This window comes from Coenobita brevimanus, chromosome 44 (genome assembly GCF_032717465.1).
Source record: "Coenobita brevimanus isolate Jiangsu-jjx chromosome 44, ASM3271746v2, whole genome shotgun sequence".
Taxonomy (NCBI): Eukaryota; Metazoa; Arthropoda; class Malacostraca; order Decapoda; family Coenobitidae; genus Coenobita; species Coenobita brevimanus.
In genome coordinates, this window is record NC_136997.1 from 41,965,691 (window position 1) to 41,991,210 (window position 25,520).

A 25,520-nucleotide genomic window follows, 5' to 3' on the forward strand; every position below is an offset into this window, starting at 1 on the left:
GAATTAAGAGACGTTGATTTTAGGTCTCATGTGTTTGCCTTCCCTTCCTTCGGACGAGCGCTATGTTCTTTGATATATTAGTGCCATTCTGTAACTTTAAAAATCACTTGTCAAAATAATTCAAGTGTCATTGTAGAGTCAATATCATGCATTGTGAATAAAACGTTAAGAAAACTTATTTCGCCCAGAAGGATGTATCGTAGCTCTCTTAATATCAACATTATAATCAATGCCGTGATAACGGTAATAGTATCCTTCCCCTCATGACAGACGCCACTTGACATTAGAATTTATATAAAGAACTACTGAAGAACAAATTGAAGTTTAATGAGATGTGAGAAAGAGTGGCATTTATATATGAGCAGGATTAATGAATCGGTATATATTTCATCAGTCGATACGTCAGACAGAGAAAAAAAATGAACCCATATAATATAATCATACTGTACATTGGCCAATGTAACAGTCTAATATCGCTTTCTGCGTTCAGAGTAGTAGGGTAACTAAGGTAACTCCTCTACCGTCCCATTCCCCCTCCCCTTATCCCTGTTTTTCCTTTCCCACACAAAACAGATCTTACTCTGTTTTAAGAAAGTCTCCCCCTGGTCGACGTCTGACACATAGTCATCTATCTGAACCAAGATCCAACAACAAGCAGTTGTTATGCTGATTGTGCCATCATAATTCAGCAGCCTAATCTCCAAAGGCAGATTAGCTGTTCAATCGTGTATTCAGACGTGCGCCTTGGCGAGATGAGAAAGGTCGCATTGCTCTTAAAGATGAGCACTATATGGGTGTAATGGTAAGACCGAAGGCAGCGCTGCCTCACTAGCCATGACGCCTTCAACCAAGCAACACTGCCTGCTCCTCCTCAACCTTGCCCTCGTCCCTGCAGTGGCTGCCTTTATCACTAAATCCTCAATGCCGACAGGTGAGGCACTCAGGCACGCACTAAGCGTAAACAGTAGGCCTACAGAACAACGTATACTATAATACACACTATGTGGTAACAAACTCTCCTTCTGGTATCAGACCCTAATGTAATACACACTATCTCGTAGCAGACTTTGGTGTAGCACACACGTACGCACGTATCCACTTCATTACTGTGGCAGCATATACGAGAGGACAGTGATCCCTTTCTAAAATGAAAAAAAAAAAAAAAAAAAAAAAAAAATAGGATGACTGAAACTGGACGGATTTAAGTAGTCGTTTATTAACCTAGCGCACTGTGTAAGCGGGTCCCATGTATGCTGGGGTGTTCCATTATAAAAACCGATCCGTTAACCAATCGTCAATCCTGACTCCAAGATCCCAAACATAGATCCTTCTATGACCCCCACTAGAGTAGAAATATGCTATTAAGGGACAAATGCTTAGAAGTAAAGGAGATAGAAGACAATGACAAAGATGTGGTTAAAGGGTCTAAATAAGTAGGAAAAAGTCACGCAACAGATGCCGCAGGTTGGCTTCCTGGATAAAGTGGAAGGGATCTGAGGCTGAGGAGCTAAAGCTGGGACTTTCCTCCAAGTCCTAGCTGCTGGTGCTAGTTGCTCAGTACCCTCACGTCTGACCGTTGATTCACACACACACACACACACACACACACACACATATTTAAATATATATATATATATATATATATATATATATATATATATATATATATTTTGAAGGACCTCATATAGATATATAGGGCTCCTCCAAATATACTGAACAAGGTGGCACAAAAATTACATCTCACGAGAAACTACGTGGCAAGAAGGTGAGATTTTTTGCCACAATCACCTACACCAAATATGATTCCAACTGTTAATAATTTCACTGGCTTGCCCGTTGGATCATCGTCTATTAATGGTCCAACCGCACAGCCTCCTGTGCTTACGGGCGATGTGCCACCGAGAGTAAGTAGGCACTGACTCGGCAGATCAGAGACTTGGACATTAAACAAACTGAAATCCATGAAGATCTACACATACAGTGTAAGAAGGCTTGCAGATGATTACAAACTTGATACCTTAATGACTGAATTAGAAACCATTAGTGAGGTGTTGTAGGTCTGAGTGATATCCACAGAAGGAAGAAAGACGGTGCTTCGTATATCTGCAAGGCCTTACCCTATCTGCCACCTGGGGAAGCGTCAGGTGCCAGTGGGATCCTGCCCCCTGGATATGTGTGCGTGCATATTTATATATGCATACGGTATAAGTGTGTGTGTGTGTGTGTGTGTGTGTGTGTGTGTGTGTGTGTGTGTGTGTGTGTGTGTGTGTGTGTGTGTGTGTAGTGGAGCCAAAACTGGAAAAAGAATTTCGAATGGAACTTGACAAGATGGTTGTAACACGGTTCCAGATGGTCCCAGTTCAGATTCATGTCGGTTGAAAATCTCTGAAGGGATGATTTGGTCATTAGTAACTGTCCCCATTGGTATCATATTATACGGTAAATGTGACAAGGAATTAATTTCAGTTCTACGCGTCTGTGCAGAGAGAGAGAGAGAGAGAGAGAGAGAGAGAGAGAGAGAGAGAGAGAGAGAGAGAGAGAGGGTATAGCACATCTACAATTCCATGTCCATTTCTTCACTGATGCTACGAACAGATGATTTTGTTTGTCAGATATTGGTGTTAGCTGTCGTTCTGGTAGTGCCGGTAGCTGTGGTGGAGGTGGTGGTGGTAGCTGTGAAAAGGGTGTTTTGCTGGTAGTTGTGGTAACTGTGATGAGGGTGGTGGTTGTAGCTGTGGTAGTGGTGATGGTGTTGGTGGTCAAGGATGCTGTGGTGGTGATAATGTTGGTGGTCATGGATGTTGTGACAGTCATGGTGGTGACAGTAACTATTCAGAAAGTGCTCTCATTTGGACAAGTGCTTTGCTTCCGGACAGGACTACAAAACACTTGTTCAAAAGGAAAGTGCGATTAAGAAACGCCTTTCATGTGGCCAAGTGCTGAGCTGCATGGAAGGGCTATGAGACGTTTATATATATATATATATATATATATATATATATATATATATATATATATATATATATATATATATATATATATATATATATATATATATATATATATATATATGTCATCTAATCCTACATTGCCCCATGAGGAGCGTAGGAGCCCGGGGGCTAGGCAGTTGGTCCTGACATTTAAGGTGAGAGTGACCAGCCTCACTCATCCTTGAGTGGCATTACACGAGCAATCAACCCCAACCATCCCTTGGATATAAACCTTCACCGGCTCAATCTGACTGGAGCGCAATAATTACCCACTAAACCATCAGGCTCCAAAATTTGGTTATATGGTTACCACCCAGCGTAGTAAATGGTTTCCTGGTGTACAGGAAACCATTTGGCTTGTCACTCAGTGTAGAGTCACCCACAGGCAGAAGTAAGAGGAAAGAATGAAGGAAAGAAAGACAGAAGAGGGAGTGTAAAGTTACCCGTAGGCAGAAGGACAAGGAAAGAATGAAGGAATGGAAGACAGAAGAGGATGGAAGGAAAGAGGGATGGAGGAGAGGAAAGAGCAGACACCCGAGAGCAGCACTACATCGAGTGAGTGGATGGTGAGCGCCCCCACCTACCACAAATAGATATAGATATAGATATATATATATATATATATATGAGAGAGAGAGAGAGAGAGAGAGAGAGAGAGAGATAATATATATATACACATATATATATAGGAAGATAGATAGATAGATAGACAGATAGATAGATAAGTATATTTGTAACGAAATCATTTAGGTACAGTACCTATATAATTTCTTTTAGAAATCTATCTATCTATCTGTCTATATATTTATATATACATATATATCCAAAAGTTCCCTAAATTTGACTAAAGAAGGAAAAATATATATATATATATATATATATATATATATATATATATATATATATATATATATATATAGTCCTAACCACCACTGTCCCCTTCAAAGTAATCTCCTTGGGTGTGCAGACATCGAGTCCAGTTCGTCTTCCACGATCGGAACGCATTTTGGAAGTCGTTGAGCAACTGCTTGTTCAGGCTGCATTCTAAGGCCGTATTTTATGGGTGAACATGTACCTGAGTTGTACCTTGCATATCTTCTTAGATTCAGAGATTGTATGTGGCATTTTTATAATCAACTCATTTTCTATCCTTCGTAGAAATGTAATTGACATCAGAGAATATAATATTATTGGTGAATATTTTCTGAGAAGATAAAAGAGCTTTTATAAACTATTCAGAAAAAATATATATAATATTGCGTATTTCTATAAATGCATTCTACCAACATAGCAGATAAGCCTGCTAAGTAAGTTTATATCCATTCTTTGTATATTCACCACAAAACTTGCCCTACAACTAATTTTTACTGTGAGAATACGCAAATTGCTAGAAATCGAGGCTAAAAAATAAACATAGAAAACCCTTTGTATTTCTGAAACTATTAGGAATAATTGTACCAAATTCTGACAGCTTCAGTGTGAGCCCCAAACAGTGAATTTCTCCAAGTTTCTCTCTCTCTCTCTCTCTCTCTCTCCCCGAATCTGAGGATATCCATCAGAATCAGCCAATCACTGAACAGATTATTCCCATTCTCTAAACACTAAGCATTAGAGAAAACTGCTCTACGTGAGGTTTTAGGGGGATTTAGGTAAAATATGGAAGCTGTCCATGTCAGTCGCCTGCAGCGCGATATTTTTTTGCTCACATCATGTAATTGCAAATGAAGACTAAAACAACCTAGGCTATATATACATAACTAAGGCACTTTTATGGTGGACTAAGCTATATATGACGGAGAAAATAACACAATCATCTCTGAATAAACCCTTCTCATTTACCTTCTAGTCACAGAATTGCTTTTTTTGTCAGGTCCCATTCTATTCACACTGGGAATGATGCCGTCACATTATAACTTAAAACATCGAAATTAAATATATGGAATTTTATTTCAGCTATTTTGATGGTAAGAAATGGAAGTATTAGAATTAAACTTGATAGTTCAGAACCTGAAAATAAAAAATTTGACCAAAATATGACCGAGAATCTTCCCTTCAGGACCTTCTGCGATCTTCTGGATCTCCTCAGTGGTGTCAGATATTAGTCCTTTCAGCTGGATCATCATTTTCAGATGGAAGGAAAAATCACTGGAGGCGAAATCTTGTGAAAACGGGGGGTGGAGGACAACTGACATGTTCTTTGATGCAAAAAACTGCTGAACAAGAGGGGCTGTGTGCGCGGGTGCACTGTCATGGTGAAGCACCCAGTTGTTTGTGGGCCACTTGTCTGGACGTTTTCGCCTCGCGTCGGCGGACAAAATGTGTTGGCAAGTTCCACGGCATAGGCTAACAATGATACAAACATTGTGGATTATCCTCCTGCAATCATCGAGGATGGTTGCATGAACTTTGGCCACAACACCAGAAATTAAATTGGTGGAAGGGCGATCAGAATGTGCATCATCATCTGTTGACGTTCGTCTGTTTTTTTAGTGCTTAAACCGCGTTCATCCCAAGATTCACGCAAAACTTGATGCACGCATGTTGCTCTTTCGCATCCTCAATTTTTGAGATGACAATATTGACAACTTAACCCAACAGATCGATAAAAAACACAAACATGCAGCTAATGCATCCACCTGCACAACGCCACTTGAATCACTAACAAACAAAGGTTATCTGCACTGCCACCTAGCATCCAAATATTGGCTGACAATCGGTTTCTGCCCTGCTTTCAAATTACGGGAACTTTTCGTGTGTGTGTGTGTGTGTGTGTGTGTGTGTGTGTGTGTGTGTGTGTGTGTATATCACCGTCACCGTCATCATCCGGACTTCCTTTTCCACCTTAGGGCAGGTGAGGAGTAGCATCTCCAGACAGCCTAAGTTTGCCCATCCAATGGGCCACGCTTCCATTCACTCATCATTCAAGCCCCCCGGATCCTGGTTCCATCTCATACAACAAAAAACATTCACCACAATCCGTAGCTTCACATAAACTTATCCGATAGAGTCAATCCGGAAGCTGTCACGTTAAAAAGAGGTGCCAAATCCCTGATCACGTACTTCTCACAACATTCATCCAGCCAGCTCGATCTCTTGTCAGCCCCCTAGCCTCACCGACTTCCAAACCTCTCTTCCTTACACACTCATCCACCATATCCTTCCTCCTTATCAAGGTCTTCTGATCACTAACCACCTTTTTTCTTCGAACTCCATTTTCGTGTCTCTTAGATATGTTCTTTTTCATATTATTACTGAACCAAACAGGTCACAACTTTGTCTCTCCCCATTCAGTAAAACATTATAACAGAAATGTATCACAACAAGCCTAACGTAGTGTAGACCCCCAGTTCATTGACTGAGAGTCAAAACTTTACTGGTGATCGGCACATCACGATCTCTGTACAAACCCTCTGGAACACTCCAATCTTCTCTATTTTTCGCCAGGTTCGCTTCTTACTTCATAACTCCTGGAAGTTCTACTAACTCAATTTTTTATATATTACAGACTTCTTATTGAACTGTTCAATCTGCAAAATGATCGCTCTGTTTACATAATGACTAAAAATTTTGCGATTTGGTAAGTGACTGATTGATTGAGCACTTTGCCGACAACCCAGTATAGATACCCTTTTGAATGTTAGCCCGATCTGGCCTTGCTCCATCTAAACTGCAGGTGAAATGTTGTGGACGATTTAGTATCATACGAGCTGGCCGCAGAAACTGACGAGAATAAAAGTAACAATGAGATGGAATGTGATGGAAGCCAGTCAGAAGTTGATGCTAGCCTCCTGTTTGTGAAAACTACTTTGACTATGATGTGTCCAACAACTGGAAAACTGTTAGACCGAAACCCAGTGCTCTTTAATGAAAAAAAAAAAAAAAAAATGAAGTTGCTGTCTCGGTGATCGAAAGCTGGACATTTAACTGACCAAATGACTTAAAACATAATTTTATCCTATATGACTTTCTTTTCCCGATTTAATTCGGCCCTGGTAGATTACATTGGAATTGTCCTACTTCTACTCTTTCCACGGACGAGTAAAGTTTGTGAATGCAAACACTTTTGTCGTTCGGGTATTAGAAAAGAAAGTTTTTATGTTTTTTCAATTCACAAAGATTATGAAGTTCCTCTCCATTGATGAAATGTCTCAGGAAGACATACAGTACATCTGTGACAAATAACTGTTACTGAATCCATTGGGCATTGTTAGGGCTTCATTAAAAGAAGTAAGTCTTGTCTGAGCAGCTACTGTTGGTACTTCACTAGTTAGGCCGTATGAAACTGGAAAAGTAAGTACTACTCCTGCACCAACTTCTCCGATGACGATGTTTTATCCCATAAACCTGATGGCTTTTTCCCCTTTGTGTTGATACTACTTCCAGGAGAATTGGCATAGGATTAGAGATCATTCGATTTGGACAGCTCTTCAATACAGGTTGTCTTTTCAATGATGCAGTTGTCTGATCGGCAGCAAAAATAAGTCATGTAATCAAGCTAAAATGGTTCATTTACTTGCTGTCGATGCAGGGCATATTTGATTTTGAGAACTGATCGTTCATTCTCAGTATAACAGATGTTTCAATAATTTAGCTGAAATAACCATTTACCTATTAGAAATCTTCCTTTTATACTCTAAAGTAAGTACATGGGTGCAGTGGAAAAAAAAATCTTTGCAAACCTAACATATCTTACCCTCACTCGAATCATAATATTTAACCACTCAGATGTCCACTTACCCTGCCAAATGCTGTGATATTAGTACAGAAATTAGAAACAAAAATATTTTTTTTTCTTTTTCCACTATGTCTATGTAACGTCTGCCAAAACACCAATTGCAGGCACAGATACGGTGGCAGCATGGGTGACATCTATCCCCCTGTTTATGACAGATCACTGGTTACTGGTAATAAAAACAAAAAAAAAAAAAAACAATATTATGTACTACATTATATCCAAAAAAAAAAAAATAATAATAATAATTAATGTTATCATAGGATCATTCCAAATGAAAGACGGGATTTGGCATCAAAGGTGGAGGACTGGTACTGAGTTAGCATGACCTCAACCTTGCAGTTCTGTTAGGGATCACGCTCGCCCTTTTCCAAAGTGGTGGATCGGGCCCTGCAACTGTTCACCTTGCCACACGCATTTTTAACCTAGGTCCATAAACGACATGAATATATGGTTAACCAAAATAACATTTAGTGATAAGCACATTTTTATTTTATGTGCAATGTTTCGATCCAAACCTCATCCCATATGCTGTATCCTCAGGCCTGGCTACAGAGGTCGGAGGGAAGGAGGTGTCGGGTGGTTGAGTACGAGGTCTGTTCAGAATGTATCTGATCTCATCTTTTCTCACCAGCAAGTAGGAGGATAGGGGCAGGGTTTTGTGTAATGCACTGCAGGAGTTTCGTGTGCATGCGTGATTAATGGCAGTCGCCACGAATGACTCAATGGCTGTTAGTCGGCCAGCATTCATGATCATGCACCTTACGCTTGTCGTATTCCCGCTCTCGTCATGATAACCGAAAAAGTCAACGGTATTGCATCATATTTTGCCCAAAACTAGATGATACCCAAGTTGAAACTATCAGAAAAATCCGGCAAGTTTTAGGAAATGAAACCATGGGGGCAACGCAAATAAGAGTGGTACATATCACTTAAAAAATAGCCGAATGTCAGTTGAGGGCATTCCATGTTCTGGGAGGCCATCAACATGCAGGAGTGCTGAAAATGTGAAGAAATTCTGCGATTTGGTCATGGGAAATCGTAGGTTGACTGTCAGAGAAATTGCTAATGAAATTGGAATCAGCAATGAATCAGCACACGAAATTTTAATGGATGGTTTGGGAATGCAAAGAGCTGCTGCCAGTTTTGTTCCAAAGCTCCATTCACATGAACAACAATCTCTGTGGATGAACGTTGGCCAAGACATGTTGGAGTGTGCATATCGCGATCCAGACTTTCTGAAGACAGTTATTACCGGCGATGAGACTTTTGTGCATGCGGGGTACGACCCAGAAATCAAAGCACAGCCATCCGAGTGGATGCACGCAAGTTCGCCTTGGCTAAAGAAGCACAAGAGGTCCGCAGCAAGATTACATGAATGTTGATTTTTTTTTCTTTTTTATTCAACTACTTTGTTGTGCATCACGAATACACTCCAGAATGTGAGACTATCAAGAGACATTACTTCCCCGACGTTATCCGTCATCCTCGTGACACAGTTCGGAGGAAGAGAACAGACCATTGGAAAGGGGCCAATTCCTGTCAATTGATTTAGGAATTCTTGGCCATGCACAACATGCTGTAGGTCTGGCAGGCTGTCTACTCGCCAGACATGGCTCCGTGTGACTTTTGGTTGTTCTCCAAGCTCAAAAATCCATTGAAGAGTTCCCGGTTTGAAATGAGAGAAGAGATCATGACGAATGCAAGGAAGCACCTGCAGGAGATACCAAAAACCGACTTTCCGGGGCATTAATGTCCTAGCTCAGTAGGTTGGCTATTAATTTTTTTTAGAGCATAAGGTCAGATATTCTCTAAACAGACCTCATATACATGCTTGGTCAAGTATCTGTGTTTGTGCTTTGAGTGTGTGGGAACAATAGTGGAAGTACTACTACTAGCAATAACCCTTACACCTTCCCCAGTCCATGAAAAGTGGCCTGAGAGTATTGTACATAAATAATGTTTATGTAGAAATGACTAGAGTCTGAACAAGCCCGGAACATGGCGAAACGTTACACATACGAAAATAAAAAGGCCTGTACCTTTAACTGATGCATTAATTGACAAGTTTTACAGGCATACTCTCCATACGTTTATTACAGCCATTCTCACGCGATTTTTCCAATACCTGCCTTATTACAGCATTTCTTACATATAGTTCTCTATCTTTCCACTTCATTTCCTTATCTCTCGAAAATGGCTCTCACTGGCATCAAATATATACTGTCTTCCTATTCGTCAGGCTTTTTTACATCATTCTTCATTTTTGCAGCTTTATTATTCTCTGGAATCCTTTTTGCATCGCCAAGTCGAGTCCTGTTAACTTGCAAGCTTCTCATAATAGTTCCTCCATCTCCTCCTCATTCTTCGTCTTTTTTTTTTTTTTTTTACTTGTTCGACTCTGGGCCAATGGTTCAGGGCCTATCCTCAAGTCCCAGTAGTCCTTCTCGGGGCCCAGTAGTCCTCCTACATCTCCACATGCCACAACTTCGGCGCTAACACCCATCATCCATATTGAAAACATGCTAGGGCTGTCTCATACAGGACTGGTGTACTGGTAGTAGCGGCGGTACATTTATGACATGTCAGCTGGACATCTAGTAAATCAGGAAATCTGCTTTTTACGAAATTCATATCCATAAACTGTTCCCTTCCCCCACATGGGATTCGATCCTGGGTTTATTAGGACTGCAGGCCGCCTCTCTACCGATTCTGCCACCGCCTCCCCCATTTTTCACATTTATCCTAGGCAAATCCCTTTTTTTTTTGTTTCACACTAAATACCTGTCAACTCTTTGACAAGCTATGTTTTATAATTGTAAAGAAATTTCCAGTGCTGGAGAGGGACTCTTTCGTGCAATGACACCAATATTATTGGGCAGTTCTGTCCCTATTCATTGAAAAGAGCCTGAGCTCCCTGTCCCCCGACTGGAGGATGGTGGACTGTCAGAGAATGGCAGCTGCAACCAGCAGTCCACCTGGTTCACGTTTCAGTTGAACTTGGAACTACAAGCATTACTGCTGCATCTGGTACTTCGGATTGATTGTCTTCTATGTTTATTATTTCCAGCATGAATTTTTATCATTTCTAATTTTTAATAAGGCGAGGCAATATTTTTTGTGTGAGCGTGTGTGTGTTCTTACCTAATTGTATCTTTACAGGAATGAGTCAAGCTCGTACTGTCCCGTGTCTTAAGCCATATTTATCGTACATATCCTTAAATTTGTGAATTGTTTTGGCACACACTATTTCATTCGGTAGTGCATTCCATTGATCAATTGATTTGTTTGGGAAACTGAATTTCCTTACGTCATTATCACCTCTCCTCTTATGCAGTTTTTTGCAGTGTCCTCTTGCTGATGCTTCCTCATATGTTAAGTAATCATTTATGTCTATTTTCTCCTTCCCTGATATGCATTTATATAGCATTATCATGTCACCTCTTTTCCTTCTCTCCTGTACTGTTGGTAGATTCAGTTTATTTAGTCTTTCTTCGTAGCTTAGATCCCTTAAGCTTGGTATCCATATTGTAGCGGCCCTTTGAACTTTTTCAATCTTGTCTATGTGTCTTTTGAGTTGAGGACTCCAGACTACTGATGCATACTCCAGGGTTGGTCTGATGAATGATGTTATTATCCTTCTTAGCATGTCTTCATTTATGTATGTGAATGCTCTTCTTATATTTGCAAGCAGTGTATACATGATCCGTACCTTCTCACTGATGTGGTCAGCCGGAGATAGTATGTTATTGATAATCACACCTAGGTCCTTCTCTCTTTCTGATGTGTGTAGGGTTTTATTTCCTAACGTATTATCTCAATCAGGTCTTTTTCCACTTTTACCAAACTTGATTACATGACACTTGTCCACATTGAATTCCATTTGCCATGTATAACTCCATTCATGAAGTTTATTTAATTCTTCTTGTAGCTCTTTACAAGAGTCTGTGTTAGTAGTTCTCCTTTGTATTTTTGCATCATCTGCAAACATATTTAGATAGGTTTCATTTCCAGTATTACTGTTTATATCATTTATATACACTAAAAACATGATTGGTGCCAGCACTGAACCCTGTGGTACTCCACTAGTCACTTCTTTCCATGATGAGTAGTTTCCCCTTAGTACTGTTCTCATTTCTCTTTTTATGATAAAATCTTGCATCCAACAAAACAGTTTGCCTCGAACTCCTCCTTGATGGTACAGTTTCCATAAAAGTCTTTGGTGTGGTACTGCGTCAAATGCTTTCTTGAAATCTAAATAGATACTGTCCACCCATCCTTCTCTTTCCTGTATTTTGTCTGTTACTCTGTCATAGTAGCGCAACAGATTAGTAACACATGATTTTCCTTTTCTGAAACCAAACTGTCTTTCTGTTATCATACTGTGTTCTTCTAGATGATTTACCCAAGCTTTTCTTATAAGCTTTTGTAATACCTTGCTTACAACACTGGTCAGTGATACTGGTCGGTAGTTGAGTGGATTTTGTCTATTCCCTTTCTTGAATAAGGGGACAATATTTGCTTTCTTCCAAATATCAAGTAGTGTACCTTGACTCAAGGATTTCTTGAAAATTAAAAATAATGGTTTACTTAACTCCTGTACACATTCTCCTAGCACCCAACATGAAATTTCATCAGGACCATTTGCTTTTCCTCTGTCTAATTTACTTAACTCCTCCTGTATTACTTTTTCTGATATTTGTATATCTGGTAGTATGTGTGGACATGCATGTTCTACATAGTCCCTCTCAAAAATTTTTTCTTCTGTAAAAACTGATTGGAAATTCTTATTTAGTGCTTCACAAATATCTTTCTCTTGTGTATAGGTGATTCCCTCTTCCGTAATGGATTGTATTATATCTTTTACTTTGGTTTTGCTTCTGATGTAGCTGTAAAATAGCTTTGGTTGATCACTACTTTTATTTATTATATCCTCCTCAAACTGTTTTTGGGCTTCCCTCCTTATTCTTGTATAATCGTGTCTTGCCTGTTTGTAATTATTATATGCCCTTTCACTATTGTGTCTTCTGTATCTATTCCACAACAAATCTCTTCTTTCTTTTGATTTTTTACATTCTGTATTGAACCATTTCTGTATTTTCTTATCTGCTTCTTTGTGCTGTGGGATGTACTTCTGGACTCCTATTTCATAAACTTTATACAGCATTTAAATATTGTCCTCTAAGCTCATTTTCCCAATCAACTTCTAAGAAATACTTCTTTAGGTCTTGATAATTTCCCTTTCTATAGTTTAGGCTCTTTTTGTAACTTTCATTGCTGTTAACTATGTCATATGCTATCCTGAAGTTGTAATTTAGTACTGCATGATCGCTTTTGCCGAGTGGAGAGTGATATATTAAACTGTCAGTATCATTTTCTTGCCTAGTAAATATGAGATCTAGCACTGAAGGTACATCGAGTCCTCTTTTTCTGGTGGTTTCCCTCACATGTTGCGTTAGGAAAAACTCTTGCACGAGATCCAGGAGCTTTTGGTCCCAACAGCTTTCTTGGCTAATTATATCTAGAGTATTCCAATTTATATTTTATTAAAATCTCCAGTTAGTATAATTCTTTTGGATTTCTCTTCCATTTTTGTAGTAATTCTCTGAAACTCTGAATTGTACTCTCCGTTAGTTCCTCATATTCGTCTCTTTCCCATGTGTTTGATCTGGGTGGCATGTACAAATTGGCTACAATTACTTTCCCTTCAGATGTGTTGATCTCTACTGCAATCAGTTCTACTTGTGAGGGTATATCTAGTTTTATTTCATTGAGTTTTATATTTTTCTTAGTTAATATTATAATTCTTCCTCCTTTTTTTTAAGTTTTTGTCTCTTCTCCATATATTGTATTCCTCTCAGTTTAGTATGTCATTTGATATCCTTGGTGTTAATTTTGTTTCAGTTAGGCATATTATATGTGGTTCATTTTCTCTGACATAATCATTCATCTCTAGTAATTTAGATACCATTCCATCCACATTTGAGTACATCAACTTTATCATCTTGTTTATATACTTGTCATGACATGGTTTTACTACCTTCCTCCTTTTTATTCCCTCCTGTTTATGTACCACTTTCGTACCTGCAATCCTATTACTTTGTAAAAAAAAATGTGTTCTTCTCGTCTTCTGATCTTCCCTCATTTTTTGTTTTTGCTTCCTCCCTCTTCTCCTTCAGTAATTCCAGTTCCTCTTGTGTTAGGCATCTTTTTATCCATACATTTTTGAACTCTTTTTCCATAACATTCTTTGCATTTTTTAGTATCTCCTCCACGGTGTTTACACTCTGGAAAGTTACCCTTTAGAGGTCTCGTCTTGCTTTTCTCGTATTTCCCTAACCTTTTGTGTTCCTCTATGTCTTTACTACAGATTTCCTCTGATACTTCTTTCAATATGCTCATTACATTTGCCATCTCCTTTTTGTCTCTTGTGAACTTGTTTTTTACTTCTTCCTCTTCTATACCAGTGATTACTATAGATTTGTTGATATCTACTGAATCTCTGACTAATTTTGGATTGTTTTGGATTATTCTTTTCACTTCCTTTTTAATGCTTTTTTCTTCCACCCTTGTTTCTAAGTCTTTCTTTACTTTCACCATTTCAGCATACGTGGTTTCCACATCATTTTTGTAGCTTTGCACAGCTTCATTCACCTGTGTCATCTTCTCCTCAATATCACTGCTCTGGTCTATCAGACTGCTTACTTGCCTAATTGTCTCTGTATCCTTTTTGAACTCTTCCATAATACTCTCGTGATTGACTACTGTACTTGCCATTTCTCTCATTTTCCTCCTAAGTGTACTCAATTCCACTGTTAATTCACTGATGGTTGTGTCTTTCTTGCTGACCTCGCTTCCTAGTTTTTCAATTTCTTCCTTTTGCAAGTGCATCTGCTTCTTTATTTCATCAATTTCATTCTGGAAAGCCATCTCCAGTTTGTGTACACATTCAGCCAGTCTATTTTGAGTCTCCATTTCAACCAGTTCTTGGTAGAAATCATCATCTTGCTTTCTACTTTTATCCCTTTTCTTTTCCAAATTTGCTTGACTAAAGTATGTGGTCATTTTGCAATACTAAAAGCACAGAGTACGGTACTTACATTCCCTGGGGCAGTTGTAGTCTAAACAACAATCACCTGACTGAGTGCATTCTTTCGCTGCTCGGTTCTCTTTTCTGTTTGAACAAGTCTTGTTTAAACTTCTTTTTATTTTTTATTTTTAATAATAATAAAAAATCATTTAGTCTAACCTTCCTCTACCCAGTGCCAGGCAGGGATAATGCCTGGCCCCACTCCCCCCCTCCCCCCCCCTGTACGCCATTTTCTCGGCAACTCACCTGTTAGCACTGACCTGGCCAATAAAGACGTGTCGCACCACGGTCTCTCCAATGACAAAATTCAGGCGAAAGTGATTCCTGAGGTGGAGAACAAAGGACGAAATAAGCCAGAGGAAGAAATAAGCCAGAGGAAAAAACAAGCAGAAGTGATGAGGCGGTAACATCGTAAAAGAAGGTGCCATATGTTGATGTTTTTGGTGAGTGAACAATGCTTATATTGCCTATATTATTGTCTGAAACCCAATATACTCTTGTACTACATATAAATTCGTGTCAAATAAATAAATATTTACATATAATGAGTAGTTTGAAATTGTTACCCCTCCCAAGATGTCGTTTTCTCTGGAGCCTGGCATGAGGGAACACGGTACCAAGCTGGGGGTATTGTACCTGTTTTTGGTATTTCTAAACTCAACTGAGCACTTTCTCCCTGAATTTTCGATGTTTCTCTAAAAAGCGGAGGTTTTAGCCAAAAAAAAAAAAAAAAAAAAAAAAAAAAAAAATCTGCCGGGATTGGGGGGGAGGGGGGTAGTGGTGGAAAATCGGCCAGGACGGGCCAGGTTAAGGAAATAGCCACTACGTGGATGACGGAAGGCTATTATTTTATGTATGAGTTTTACGAAATACGACCGATTGCCAGCCTCCCTATATTCTTTAATATGGATTGGCTTCTTGTGAAAGGCAGTGACTGAATTCCATAGAGATTTGCGAATATTCATCAAATTTAGTTTGTAGGTAGATTTTCTCTTGGCCATCAACATATTATGGCGGGCGATTAGCATTCGGGCCCCGAATGCTTTTGTTTCATTCTCATTGCATTCCTTTGTCATTTTGCTACAAATACATCCTGGCATTAAAGGAAACAATTTTATCCATTTACTTTTCTTGTTGTTCAGCCTCTACTTATCACCCAAAATCTTTCTAATTATCACCAGTGTTAAACGTATACAGATCAAGCATTTTTAGTCAAGCATTTCATGTATGCACTTAGCAGATTTTCAATGATCTGATTCCTATATGTTTTTCTTGTTCACCTCCCATCACCATTTTTTTTTTTAGATAAAAAGCAGTTCAACATTAGCAAAAGGGAGAAAAGATGATGGAACTCCGTCCCCCTGTCTGCTGCACTACATGTTCGATTACATAGCAACAACTAATTTAATCTCTTCTTCCCCAGAAAATATATTCCTGGCTCAGGACGCACTCAGCATGCTGGTGTCGGGGCTGCTGCATGGCCACGACCTCCTGCTGGTCACGGATGACCTGAGTCAACGTTTACTGGATGTGGGCACCGTGGTGTCGGCGGCAGGAACTTCCCACACGCCCCTACTCCTAACCACCCAACACTCACTTCTTCACACAGACCATCCTGCCCACCACACACAGGGTTCCCTCCTCACCGCCATCCTCCTCTTTCATCACGACCCCACCGCCTTCCTTCTCCCACTGGCAGACAACAAACACTGGAACCCCAGCTACCTCGTCCTCTTCTGCCTGGACCCGAACCTCAACACCACCATCGTCCTCAGCCAGACCATCATCCAGCGATCCAGGTTCATCCTGCTGCTCCAGCCAGCAGCCAATGCCAGCCGACCCCACCTTCTTGCCTACACCTCCAGACCTACAGATGTACACCACTCAGTCAAAAAGATAGCACTAGGAATCTGGAATCCTGGCAAATTTCACAGTCGGGAGGCACTGTTGCCTCCCCGCTTCCATGACTTTGGAGGTCAAGTTTTGAAGGTGCCATTGCTATGCTATGATGAACCTTTCATATACTTTGACAGAAAAAATATGGCAGGTGATTGTATTGGAGCCAATGCAGAAGCTACAGAGATCATTGGTAATAAACTTAACTTTCGAACGAAGTTTGTCCAGATGGATGAGGTAGTGTGGGGAGTCAAACGGAATGGGACATGGGTGGGAATGTTTCATGAGCTGATGTACAAAGATAAAGATCTGGTGATCAACACACAGTTCATCACTCCTGATTCAATGAGCGACTTTGATTCGACTTACCCATATTGGGAAAGTGGTTTTGGAATAGTCACGGAAGTACCTCAACCATTACCCCAGTGGAGGAACATCCTTTATCCTTTCTCCCCAGTAACATGGGGTTTGGTGTTTGTCACCACGTTGGTGATTTCCATTCCGTTGGCTTTCATCCTTTGCAGACTTCATCACACCAGCGACCCTACTGGTATCACTCTCAAGGTGATGGGTCACAAACACAGCCAGCACTTTCTTTCTCTGTGCCACCACAACACTCACCCTTCATTAACAGATATGCACTTTACACTCGTCATCACTGCCTTCGTATACCTTTATCACAGAAGAGGTACTGTTTATGCTCAGTGTGGCTGCATCATTTACTCTGACAGTGAACAGTAGTTTGTTTATATCGTAGCTTTATGTTTCATCCTCAACCGAACACCATTTTTAAAATGTTTTCAGTCTAGCTTTAACTGTATAAATTCTAACTTCTAGTGTGACAAGGGCACCATTATACTTTCTTTATATATTAAAGTGTGCACTCACTAGATATCATTGGAATCAGTTTCCCTAAGCTGTGGTATAAGCACTTGCCCTGCTTGAAGCAAAACATCACCTTCTACGTGTTCGTTAGGAGTGTACCTGTATCCCTTGCTATGTATATTATATATACTGTGATATGATCTGTAAATAGTAGAAAGTGAAGCCTACTGCAAGTATTTCGAACAAGAAATCAGCATTGTTACTGACAAGGAAAGCACCACACTGATGAATGTGTCTTGAAAACCCCTCTACCCCCCTGGGGGTAGGGGGTATTTCACGAATACACTCCCAGTATCCCTGCTTGTCGTATGAGGCGACTAAATGGGTTGGCAGAGGGTTAGTGCCCCTCCCTGGAAAACAACTAACTAAAAAGACGAACAAGAAGCCTCGGACAAGGACTGACGAAAAGATGATGACCAAGGACCGGACAAAGGACATGGTATGGAACACGACATGGAATGAAAGGGGTGCGAATGATGAGGTGAAAGAGAGAGAGATTGTCCAGGTGCTTGAGGGTGCGAAAGTGGATGTATGTGGAGTAAGTAGAAACTAGATGGAGAGGAGAGAATGGGAGTATGGATGGGGTATATTTGCAGGAGTAGGTGAGAATGAGAGGGCAAAAGAAGGAGTGTGTATTGTTGTGAGTAAAAGATGGAAGAAGAACATAAGAGAGTATGGATCAGTTGGTTCAAGGATTATGTGAGTAAGATTGAAAGTTGGAATACAAATGTGGGCGATTGTGTGCAAGTATGCGCCAACGCAAGATCGTGCAAGCAGAGTGAGAGAACAGTTCTGGACAATTGCAGAAATGTGCATGGAAAAGTTTGGAAGGAATGAGAGAGTGTTTTTGATTGGTGATATGAATGGGAAAGTAGGGAATGTGAAGGTGGATTGAATAGTTGGTGAGTGGGGTGTGCCTGCTGAAATAGATGAGAATGGTAGTGCTTTAATGGACATTTGTGCTGGGACGGGGTTGGTGATAACCAATGCCCTCTTCAGGAACAAAATGATCCACAGGTATACATGGCAAGTGATGAGAAGAATGGGTTGTGAACTGAATGAAAGGAAGGCAATGATTAATTATATGTGTGTGGATGAAAGGATGCGAAGATGCGTAACGGATGCAAGAGCTTATAGAGGTTGGGTGAGTGGACTTTCTGACCACTACTTGGTGGTGGCCAGAATCAAGATCCAAGTAAGATGGAGAAATAGAAGAATGGAAGGATGGGAGGAAGGAGTAGTTGCAAGGACAGTGGAAATGTTACAAGAGGACGAGAAAAAGTCAGATATAAGAAAGAAGTGGAGGAAAGATTGGGTAAATATGATTAGAGCAAATGGGGGACGTGAAAGGTGTGTGCGAGATATTCACAGAAGAAATATGTGAAGCATGTGATGTAGTGCATGGGGTGAAGAGAAGATGGAAGGGGGTGCAAGGAACAGCATGATGAAATGAAGAGGTGAGACAGGCTGTGGCACAAAAGAAGAAAGCATACAATCAATGGATGAGAAACAGGGACATGGAAGAAGTTCAGAGGTGGAAGAGAGATTTAGATGTAGAAAGGAAGAGAGAGGTGAAAAGATTAGTAAGAGAGAGTATGAAGAGAGTGGATGGGGAATTTGTAAGGAATTTGATTGTAAAGGGGAGGGACTCTAAGAAAATGTTCTGGAAAGAGGTGATGAGAGTAAGACAGGGTGGCAGTGAAATTAGCAGAGGAGTTAAAGATAAAAATGGTAGATCACTAGTGGAGATGGGAGAAAAAGTGAGCAGATGGAGTGAACACTTTAAGAAATTGTTGAATATAGAGAATGGAAGTAATGCGAGTATAAGTGGCTGGGGAATGGCTGGGAGAAGGAAGGAGGTGGGAAGAGAGAAAGAAATCATTACGATAGAAGTTGTGAAAGCAATAAAGAAAGTCAAACTGGGGAAAGCCCCAGGAATTGAAGGAGTGTGTGGTGAAATGCTGAAGCATGGGGGAGAGATAATAGAAAAATGGATGTGGAAGATGTGCAGATTGGCCTTGAAGGAAGGTAGAGTCCCGGAGGATTGGAAGTCAGGCATAATTTTTCCCTTGTGCAAAGGAAAAGGGGAAAAAGAAGTGTGTGGTAATCATAGGCACATTTGTCTTCTTAGTGTTATAGGAAAAGTGTGTGTATTGTGGGATACTTATTGACAGAGTTAGGGAAATAACAGAGGAATTAGTTGGAGAAGAACAGGGAGGCTTTACGAAGGGAAGAGGTTGTGTAGATCAGATATTCATTCTTAGATCTTTAATGGAAAAGTTTCTAGAAAAGGGAAAGCAATTGTATGCGGCCTTCATGGATTTGGAGAAAGCATATGACAGGGCGGATAGACAATGATTGAGGAAAGTATTATGAATTAGACGGGAAGTTGTTGAATGCTGTGAAGAGTATGTATGATGATGCTAAGCCTGCAGTGTGTGGGGATGGTGAACTGAGTATATTTTTCTCTTTGAAGGTTGGGTTGAAACAGGGAAGTGTCATGTCTCCATTGTTCTTCAATCTGTACATGGAATGGGGTAATAAAAGGGGTACAAAGTAGGGCAGTGGATGTTGGGGTGGCCCTAGTGAGTGAGGGTAGTGTTTGGAAACTCCCTGTACTGTTGTTTGCAGATGATACTGTGTTGTTAAGGAGAGCTGCAAGGCTTGGTGGATGAGTTTGGGAGAGTGTGCAAGAAACGGAATCTAAAGGTGAATGTAGGGAAGAGTAAAGTGATGGTCTTTAAGAGTGGTGAAGTTAGTGAATGTACAGTGAGGTTGGATGGTAAGGAAATGGAAAATGTGAGTACGCTTAAGTACTTGGGAAGTGAGGTGAGTAAGGATGGAAGTTTGGAGCGTGAAGTGCTTGAAAGGGCACAACAAGGAAGAAAGGTTGCTGGTTTCTTGAAATCAGTGATAAGAAACAGGGAAGTGTAAGTTACTACATGACAGTATTGTGATACCATCTCTAACGTATGGAAGTGAAGCTTGGATGTTGTTGGAAGGACACAAGTCAAGAGTGAGATCAGTGGAAATAAGTTATTTAAGAGCAGCCTGTGGAGTCACATGGAGAGACAGGCTGACAAATGAGGATATAAATGAACATTGTGGTGTGGATGTGGATGTGATAGGAAACGATCGGAGGAACACGCTGATGTGGTTTGGCCATGTGGAGAGGATGGAGGGTGAGAGACTTACGAGGAGAGTGTATGTGAGTGAGGTGGAGGGGGGGAGAGGGAGGGGGAGGCAGAGGATGAGATGTAGGGATGGAGTGGAGAGGTATTTCAGAGAGGGGGATGTGAGTTAGGATCAGGGCAGTGAAATGACAGAGGACAGGGCGACATGGAGGCGATTTGTTTGTGGCCACCCCGTGCGGGATTAAGGCGTCTAGCAATAGATAGATAGAGACATTGTAGAAAGGAAACGTTTAGATACATATACAAATGGTAGTGATAAAGTACCCAGCATGCCACTAGAACACAAAATGCTGTCTTTTGTCAGTGCCCTCTTACAGGAATAAGGCAACATACTCATTTCAACAAATTATCCATCTGTTCCTCAGTACGTTATCTGCCTACTTTAGTAAGGACGATCCTTTAATATTAACTAATAGTACATGACAGGATATTGCATGGCAGCTGAGCCCTCAACTCAAGGGCAAAAAATATCCCCACCCTTGTCCCATATGAGGGTGATGATCATTTGAAGTTCCCTGGACCACAGTCTGGCTCGTTTCTATCAATTACCATAGCATTTGTGACCTTTCTTTCGATTTCCTCTCTGCTGAATACCTCTGCTTCCTTTCTAAGCCTCAGATTTTCCACACCTGAACCCAGCTGAAAGATACCCCTGGCAGCACCCCTTTCTTGTGTCCTTCTACCTCCCCTACACTATTTCCGGGTCAAATGTGATTTTTGTAGTCCCAAGCTGTAATTTTCTTAATTTTCCATCCTGTGGCTAAGGCTATTCAGCCAGGGTTTGACTGATCTACCGGCGTTATTTACTTGTTCATTAACTATACCGACTTAAAAAAAAATATTCTGGGATCTCATTTCTAAAGTGGCACTATCTTTCCACTTCACATTCTATTAACTCTTCATTTTGGATTTCATTACTCTTCAGTGCCATTTGAGTCTACTTATTCAATCAACAATTTACTTGAACAACTTCATGTCTTCTCCATTATGACTGACCTAGAGCAGTTTTCCCTACCATTTTTCCTGACTGCAATGGACAGAGTTCAGCTCAACCTGTCGTACAATTTTTGACAAATTCTTCAACACACTCTGTAACTCCTACTTCTACACTGAGGTCACCCGCGTATAGCATCATCTGTGTAAACTGTCCTGTCACTCCACAAAAGCCTGTTGACACTCACAATAAACGATTTTTTTTTTTAAAGAAGGAACCCGTTGGGATGAGAACCAGGAAGCGAGGCCAGCTTGAGATTTATTCTAATATGTACAGGAAAGGGTGCGTCCTCTCTCTAGGGTGGCCCAAGGCCCTGGGCGAAGGCCGTGGCGGAAAACTTCCCACATGAATTCAGACTCCAACATTCCCCCCTGCAGAGAACTCCCCACTTCCTGCAGTACTGATACAAATCACATTGGTCGAGGAGGAGGGAGGTCACTGCAATAACAAAACAATGGGCAGATACTGACACTCGTCTTAACTTGAGACCAGGCATTGCATGACACATTGCTGGCAAAATTTACGTCATATACATTCTGACTTTAGAATGGCACAATCACTACAATAAGGAATTCAATTACATGCGCTGGAGCAATCATTGCTCTGGTACCATGGTACGAGTGCAACAAGGTCATGCACATTACAAAACACGTTGACACGCTGGGGGGTACAAAACACTGCAATGTTACAGTACATAGATTTCTAGGTGTCTTGGGGTGTGTCTAGCACACTGCTGCCTCTCTAGGGGAAGCAGAGGCTGAGGGGTCTCCCCCCTGTGATCAGCCTCCCGCCAGGGACCATCCTCGAGTGCGTGGTGAGTGTCTGTTCCCCTGACTCCTCATAGGAGCGTAGGTGGTGGCGATTCCGGAGGGAGGCTCGCCCACTGCCATCCAGGTGCTGCAGATATTGCCTTGGGGCTGGGGTGTCAACGATAACTCCGATACGGTCCCATTGCCCCATCTCCTGGTTCTGTAGGCGCACCCACTGTTCTGGGTCGAGAGGGGCTGGGCTCTGTACCGTCTGGTTGAATCTCGTTGCTGCTGCATCCCCAGTGTGAACCATGGCCCGTTCTCTGCTTCTTAGCATCCTGGCCCATCACCTGCTGATCCTGCAGTGTTCTTTGGCAGCTGGCACAGACTCTCTCAGCAGATGTCCCATCAGCAGCTGGACTGGGGATGCGTTGGTGTCATGTAGTGGGATGTTGAGGTGTTGCAATATGGCCCTGGTGGCTGCATCCTAGTCCAGGGAGCCTCCTGGGCTGGTGTTGCTCCTCGGTAGCCTCTTGGCGGACTTGACTGTGGCCTCTGCTTGGCCACTGGACTGTGGGTAATGGGCCGATGACATCCTCAGCTGCACATGCCACATGGATAGGAATACCTAGGAATGCCCTCATTTCCCCACATATGAGATTTGTACCCCAGTCACAAAACAGGACCTCTGGGACACCGAACTTTTTGAACGACTTGCGAAAGGCCGTTATGAGCCATGAGCTAGCAGTGTCCCTGGGCAGATGCTTCACCTCCAGCCAACCAGTTAGCCTGTCTACATAAGCAGTGTTCTCTTCCCCTTCCAGTTGGAACAGGTCAGCTACTATATGCTAAAAGGACTACTTTTAGGTGGGGGTGTGGGCAGCATGTTTTCCACAGGTTGTCATGGGGCATTGATTTTGGACACTTGACAGTGCTTCCTCTTCTGCTCCACGTCAGCATCCATTCTGGGCCAGTACACGCATTACCTGGTGCACCTGAGCTTGAAGTCTCTGCCCTGGTGACCTGTGTGGAGGTTGGCTAGGACTGCACAGCGAAGGGCTGTGGGAATTATAAGTCGCAGGTGCCCCCCATCACTGACGTACATGACAGTGTCCCCCTGGCATGACAGGTGCCTCTTGATCCTATAGTATGGGTGGAGCTCTACTGGCTCCTCATCCTTCTGGTAGGCACAGTCGCTGGCACTCATATGCTTATGGAGGAGCCTGTAGTTCTCATCCTAGAGTGCTTCCTCCTCCATTTGACGGAGGTCCACAATGGCGCCTTCCTCGTCTTCTAGGGCACAAGCCATCACTGCCGTGACTGCAGCACATAATGCCTCGTGCTTTGCAAGGTCTGTCTCGTCCGGTCCACCCCATAGCATAGGATATCTTGAGAGTGCGTCTGCTGGGAGGTTCACCTCCCCCTTTAGGTACTGTATGTGAAATGAGTACATCAATGCCTTCTCCTTGAGGATGAGTATGCGGAGGTTGCTGATGTCTTTCAGCTCTTTGTCCTTGAAGATCTTTGTGAGTGCTCATTGGTCTGTGATAATGGTGAAGTCTGGACACCCCAGAAGAAACAGGCGCATCTTTTTCTGGCACCGTGCAATGCCAAGGGCCTCCCCCTCCAATGCTGAGTAGTTCTTCTCAGCTGCTATTAGATGGTGGCTGCCACATACGGCCAGTTTCCAGCCACCCTTGCAGCACAGGGGGACCTCTTGAGACACACTGGCAGTACTGCTGCATGACCACGAAGCTGATGCCAAGCCTGCTGAAGTCAATGAACACTGCTGTGGGACGTGTGGAGTAGGGTTGAGTGAAAATTTTTTTTTTTCGATTTTCAAAAGGCCTGGGTGGGGAAAAGTTGTGGGTTCATAATACAAATACTGTGTTAAAATTATTTTCCTCTAAGATAATATTTGGACTATGCACACTGAGCTTTAAGTTCTTCCCTATGATGCTAATTATGACGCGTTTCTTCCAAATGCGCCAGGTATCTGTTGTCAACAACTACAGTACTGTGTAAAATAAGATATTTTAACAACTAAATGTGTAATAGAAATAATAGAATGAAAAAAAGGTATTTGTTATCTTCTGTCTCTTCATACCAAAATGCTTTCTAAGACATACAGTTTATGCAGCTCTTCGCTAATTTGAATAATGTTTCTGTACTTTTCATATTATCCAAATCACCCAGAACTCACCACGAGGAGGTGGATGCATTTCGAGTTCCACCCATGCCCACCCAACCACCCTACCTTGGGCACACTTTATCTTACTTTGAACTTATTTACATTATATTGTATTCATGTTTAGGTTGTACTTAGGAATAACCGACCGAGATCTAATGAATCCGCCTCTCTCGTCACTGCAGGAGACAGCTTGACATGCTTCTGTAACAAGACGCACTGTTCTTTCCACTGCCTGAGTATGACAGGGGAAACTGGGAATAGGCAGTATATCATCATTCTTAAGGAAGTGCCTGAGAAAGATTTCTGGAATACTCTTAGTGATTGGAGGCTCAAATCTATTTGCAGTCCAATCAATCATATCATAGTATTCTGTGGCATTAAAATTTTTCATTGGAACTGTAAACTGTCTCACTTTAGTTCCTGATGGTGCCCTAGACTCTCTTGCCTTGAGAATTCTTCTGAATCCAAGTAATCTGACATCCTTACTCTCATCTGTAATCATTGAAAGAAGTAGGTTTTCAGCATGTGCAAAATATCCGTTGTGTTGGATGACTGGATCAATTATTTCCTTCAGTCTTGAGGGCAGATATCGAGATGATTGGATCATACTCCACAAGTGTTTGGGCCCTTCTGTGCATGAGGACTTGAGCTTGATACTAAACCATATTGGTGCAAATACTCTCATAATGTATTCAGTTAAAACCATCAGGTTATTTGAAGGTTCATTTGTAGCAACACAGAGCCTCAGAATCCGATTTGCTGCTGTTACACACCGAGAATGAATGAGAGTTCCAGGCTG

The 25,520-nt window shown here is 41.5% G+C and overlaps 1 protein-coding gene across 1 annotated transcript in view; it reads left to right on the forward strand.

Annotated features, from left to right (window-relative positions):
- The first annotated feature begins 834 nt into the window (after positions 1-834).
- LOC145398064 (glutamate receptor ionotropic, delta-2-like) overlaps positions 835-25,520 on the forward strand; it is a 182,174-nt gene continuing 157,488 nt past the window's right edge. The window contains exons 1-2 of the mRNA XM_080271021.1: positions 835-931; positions 16,236-17,272. Of these exons, the coding sequence (XP_080127147.1) occupies positions 835-931; positions 16,236-17,272 (1,134 nt within the window). The remainder of the gene's footprint in view (positions 932-16,235; positions 17,273-25,520) is intronic.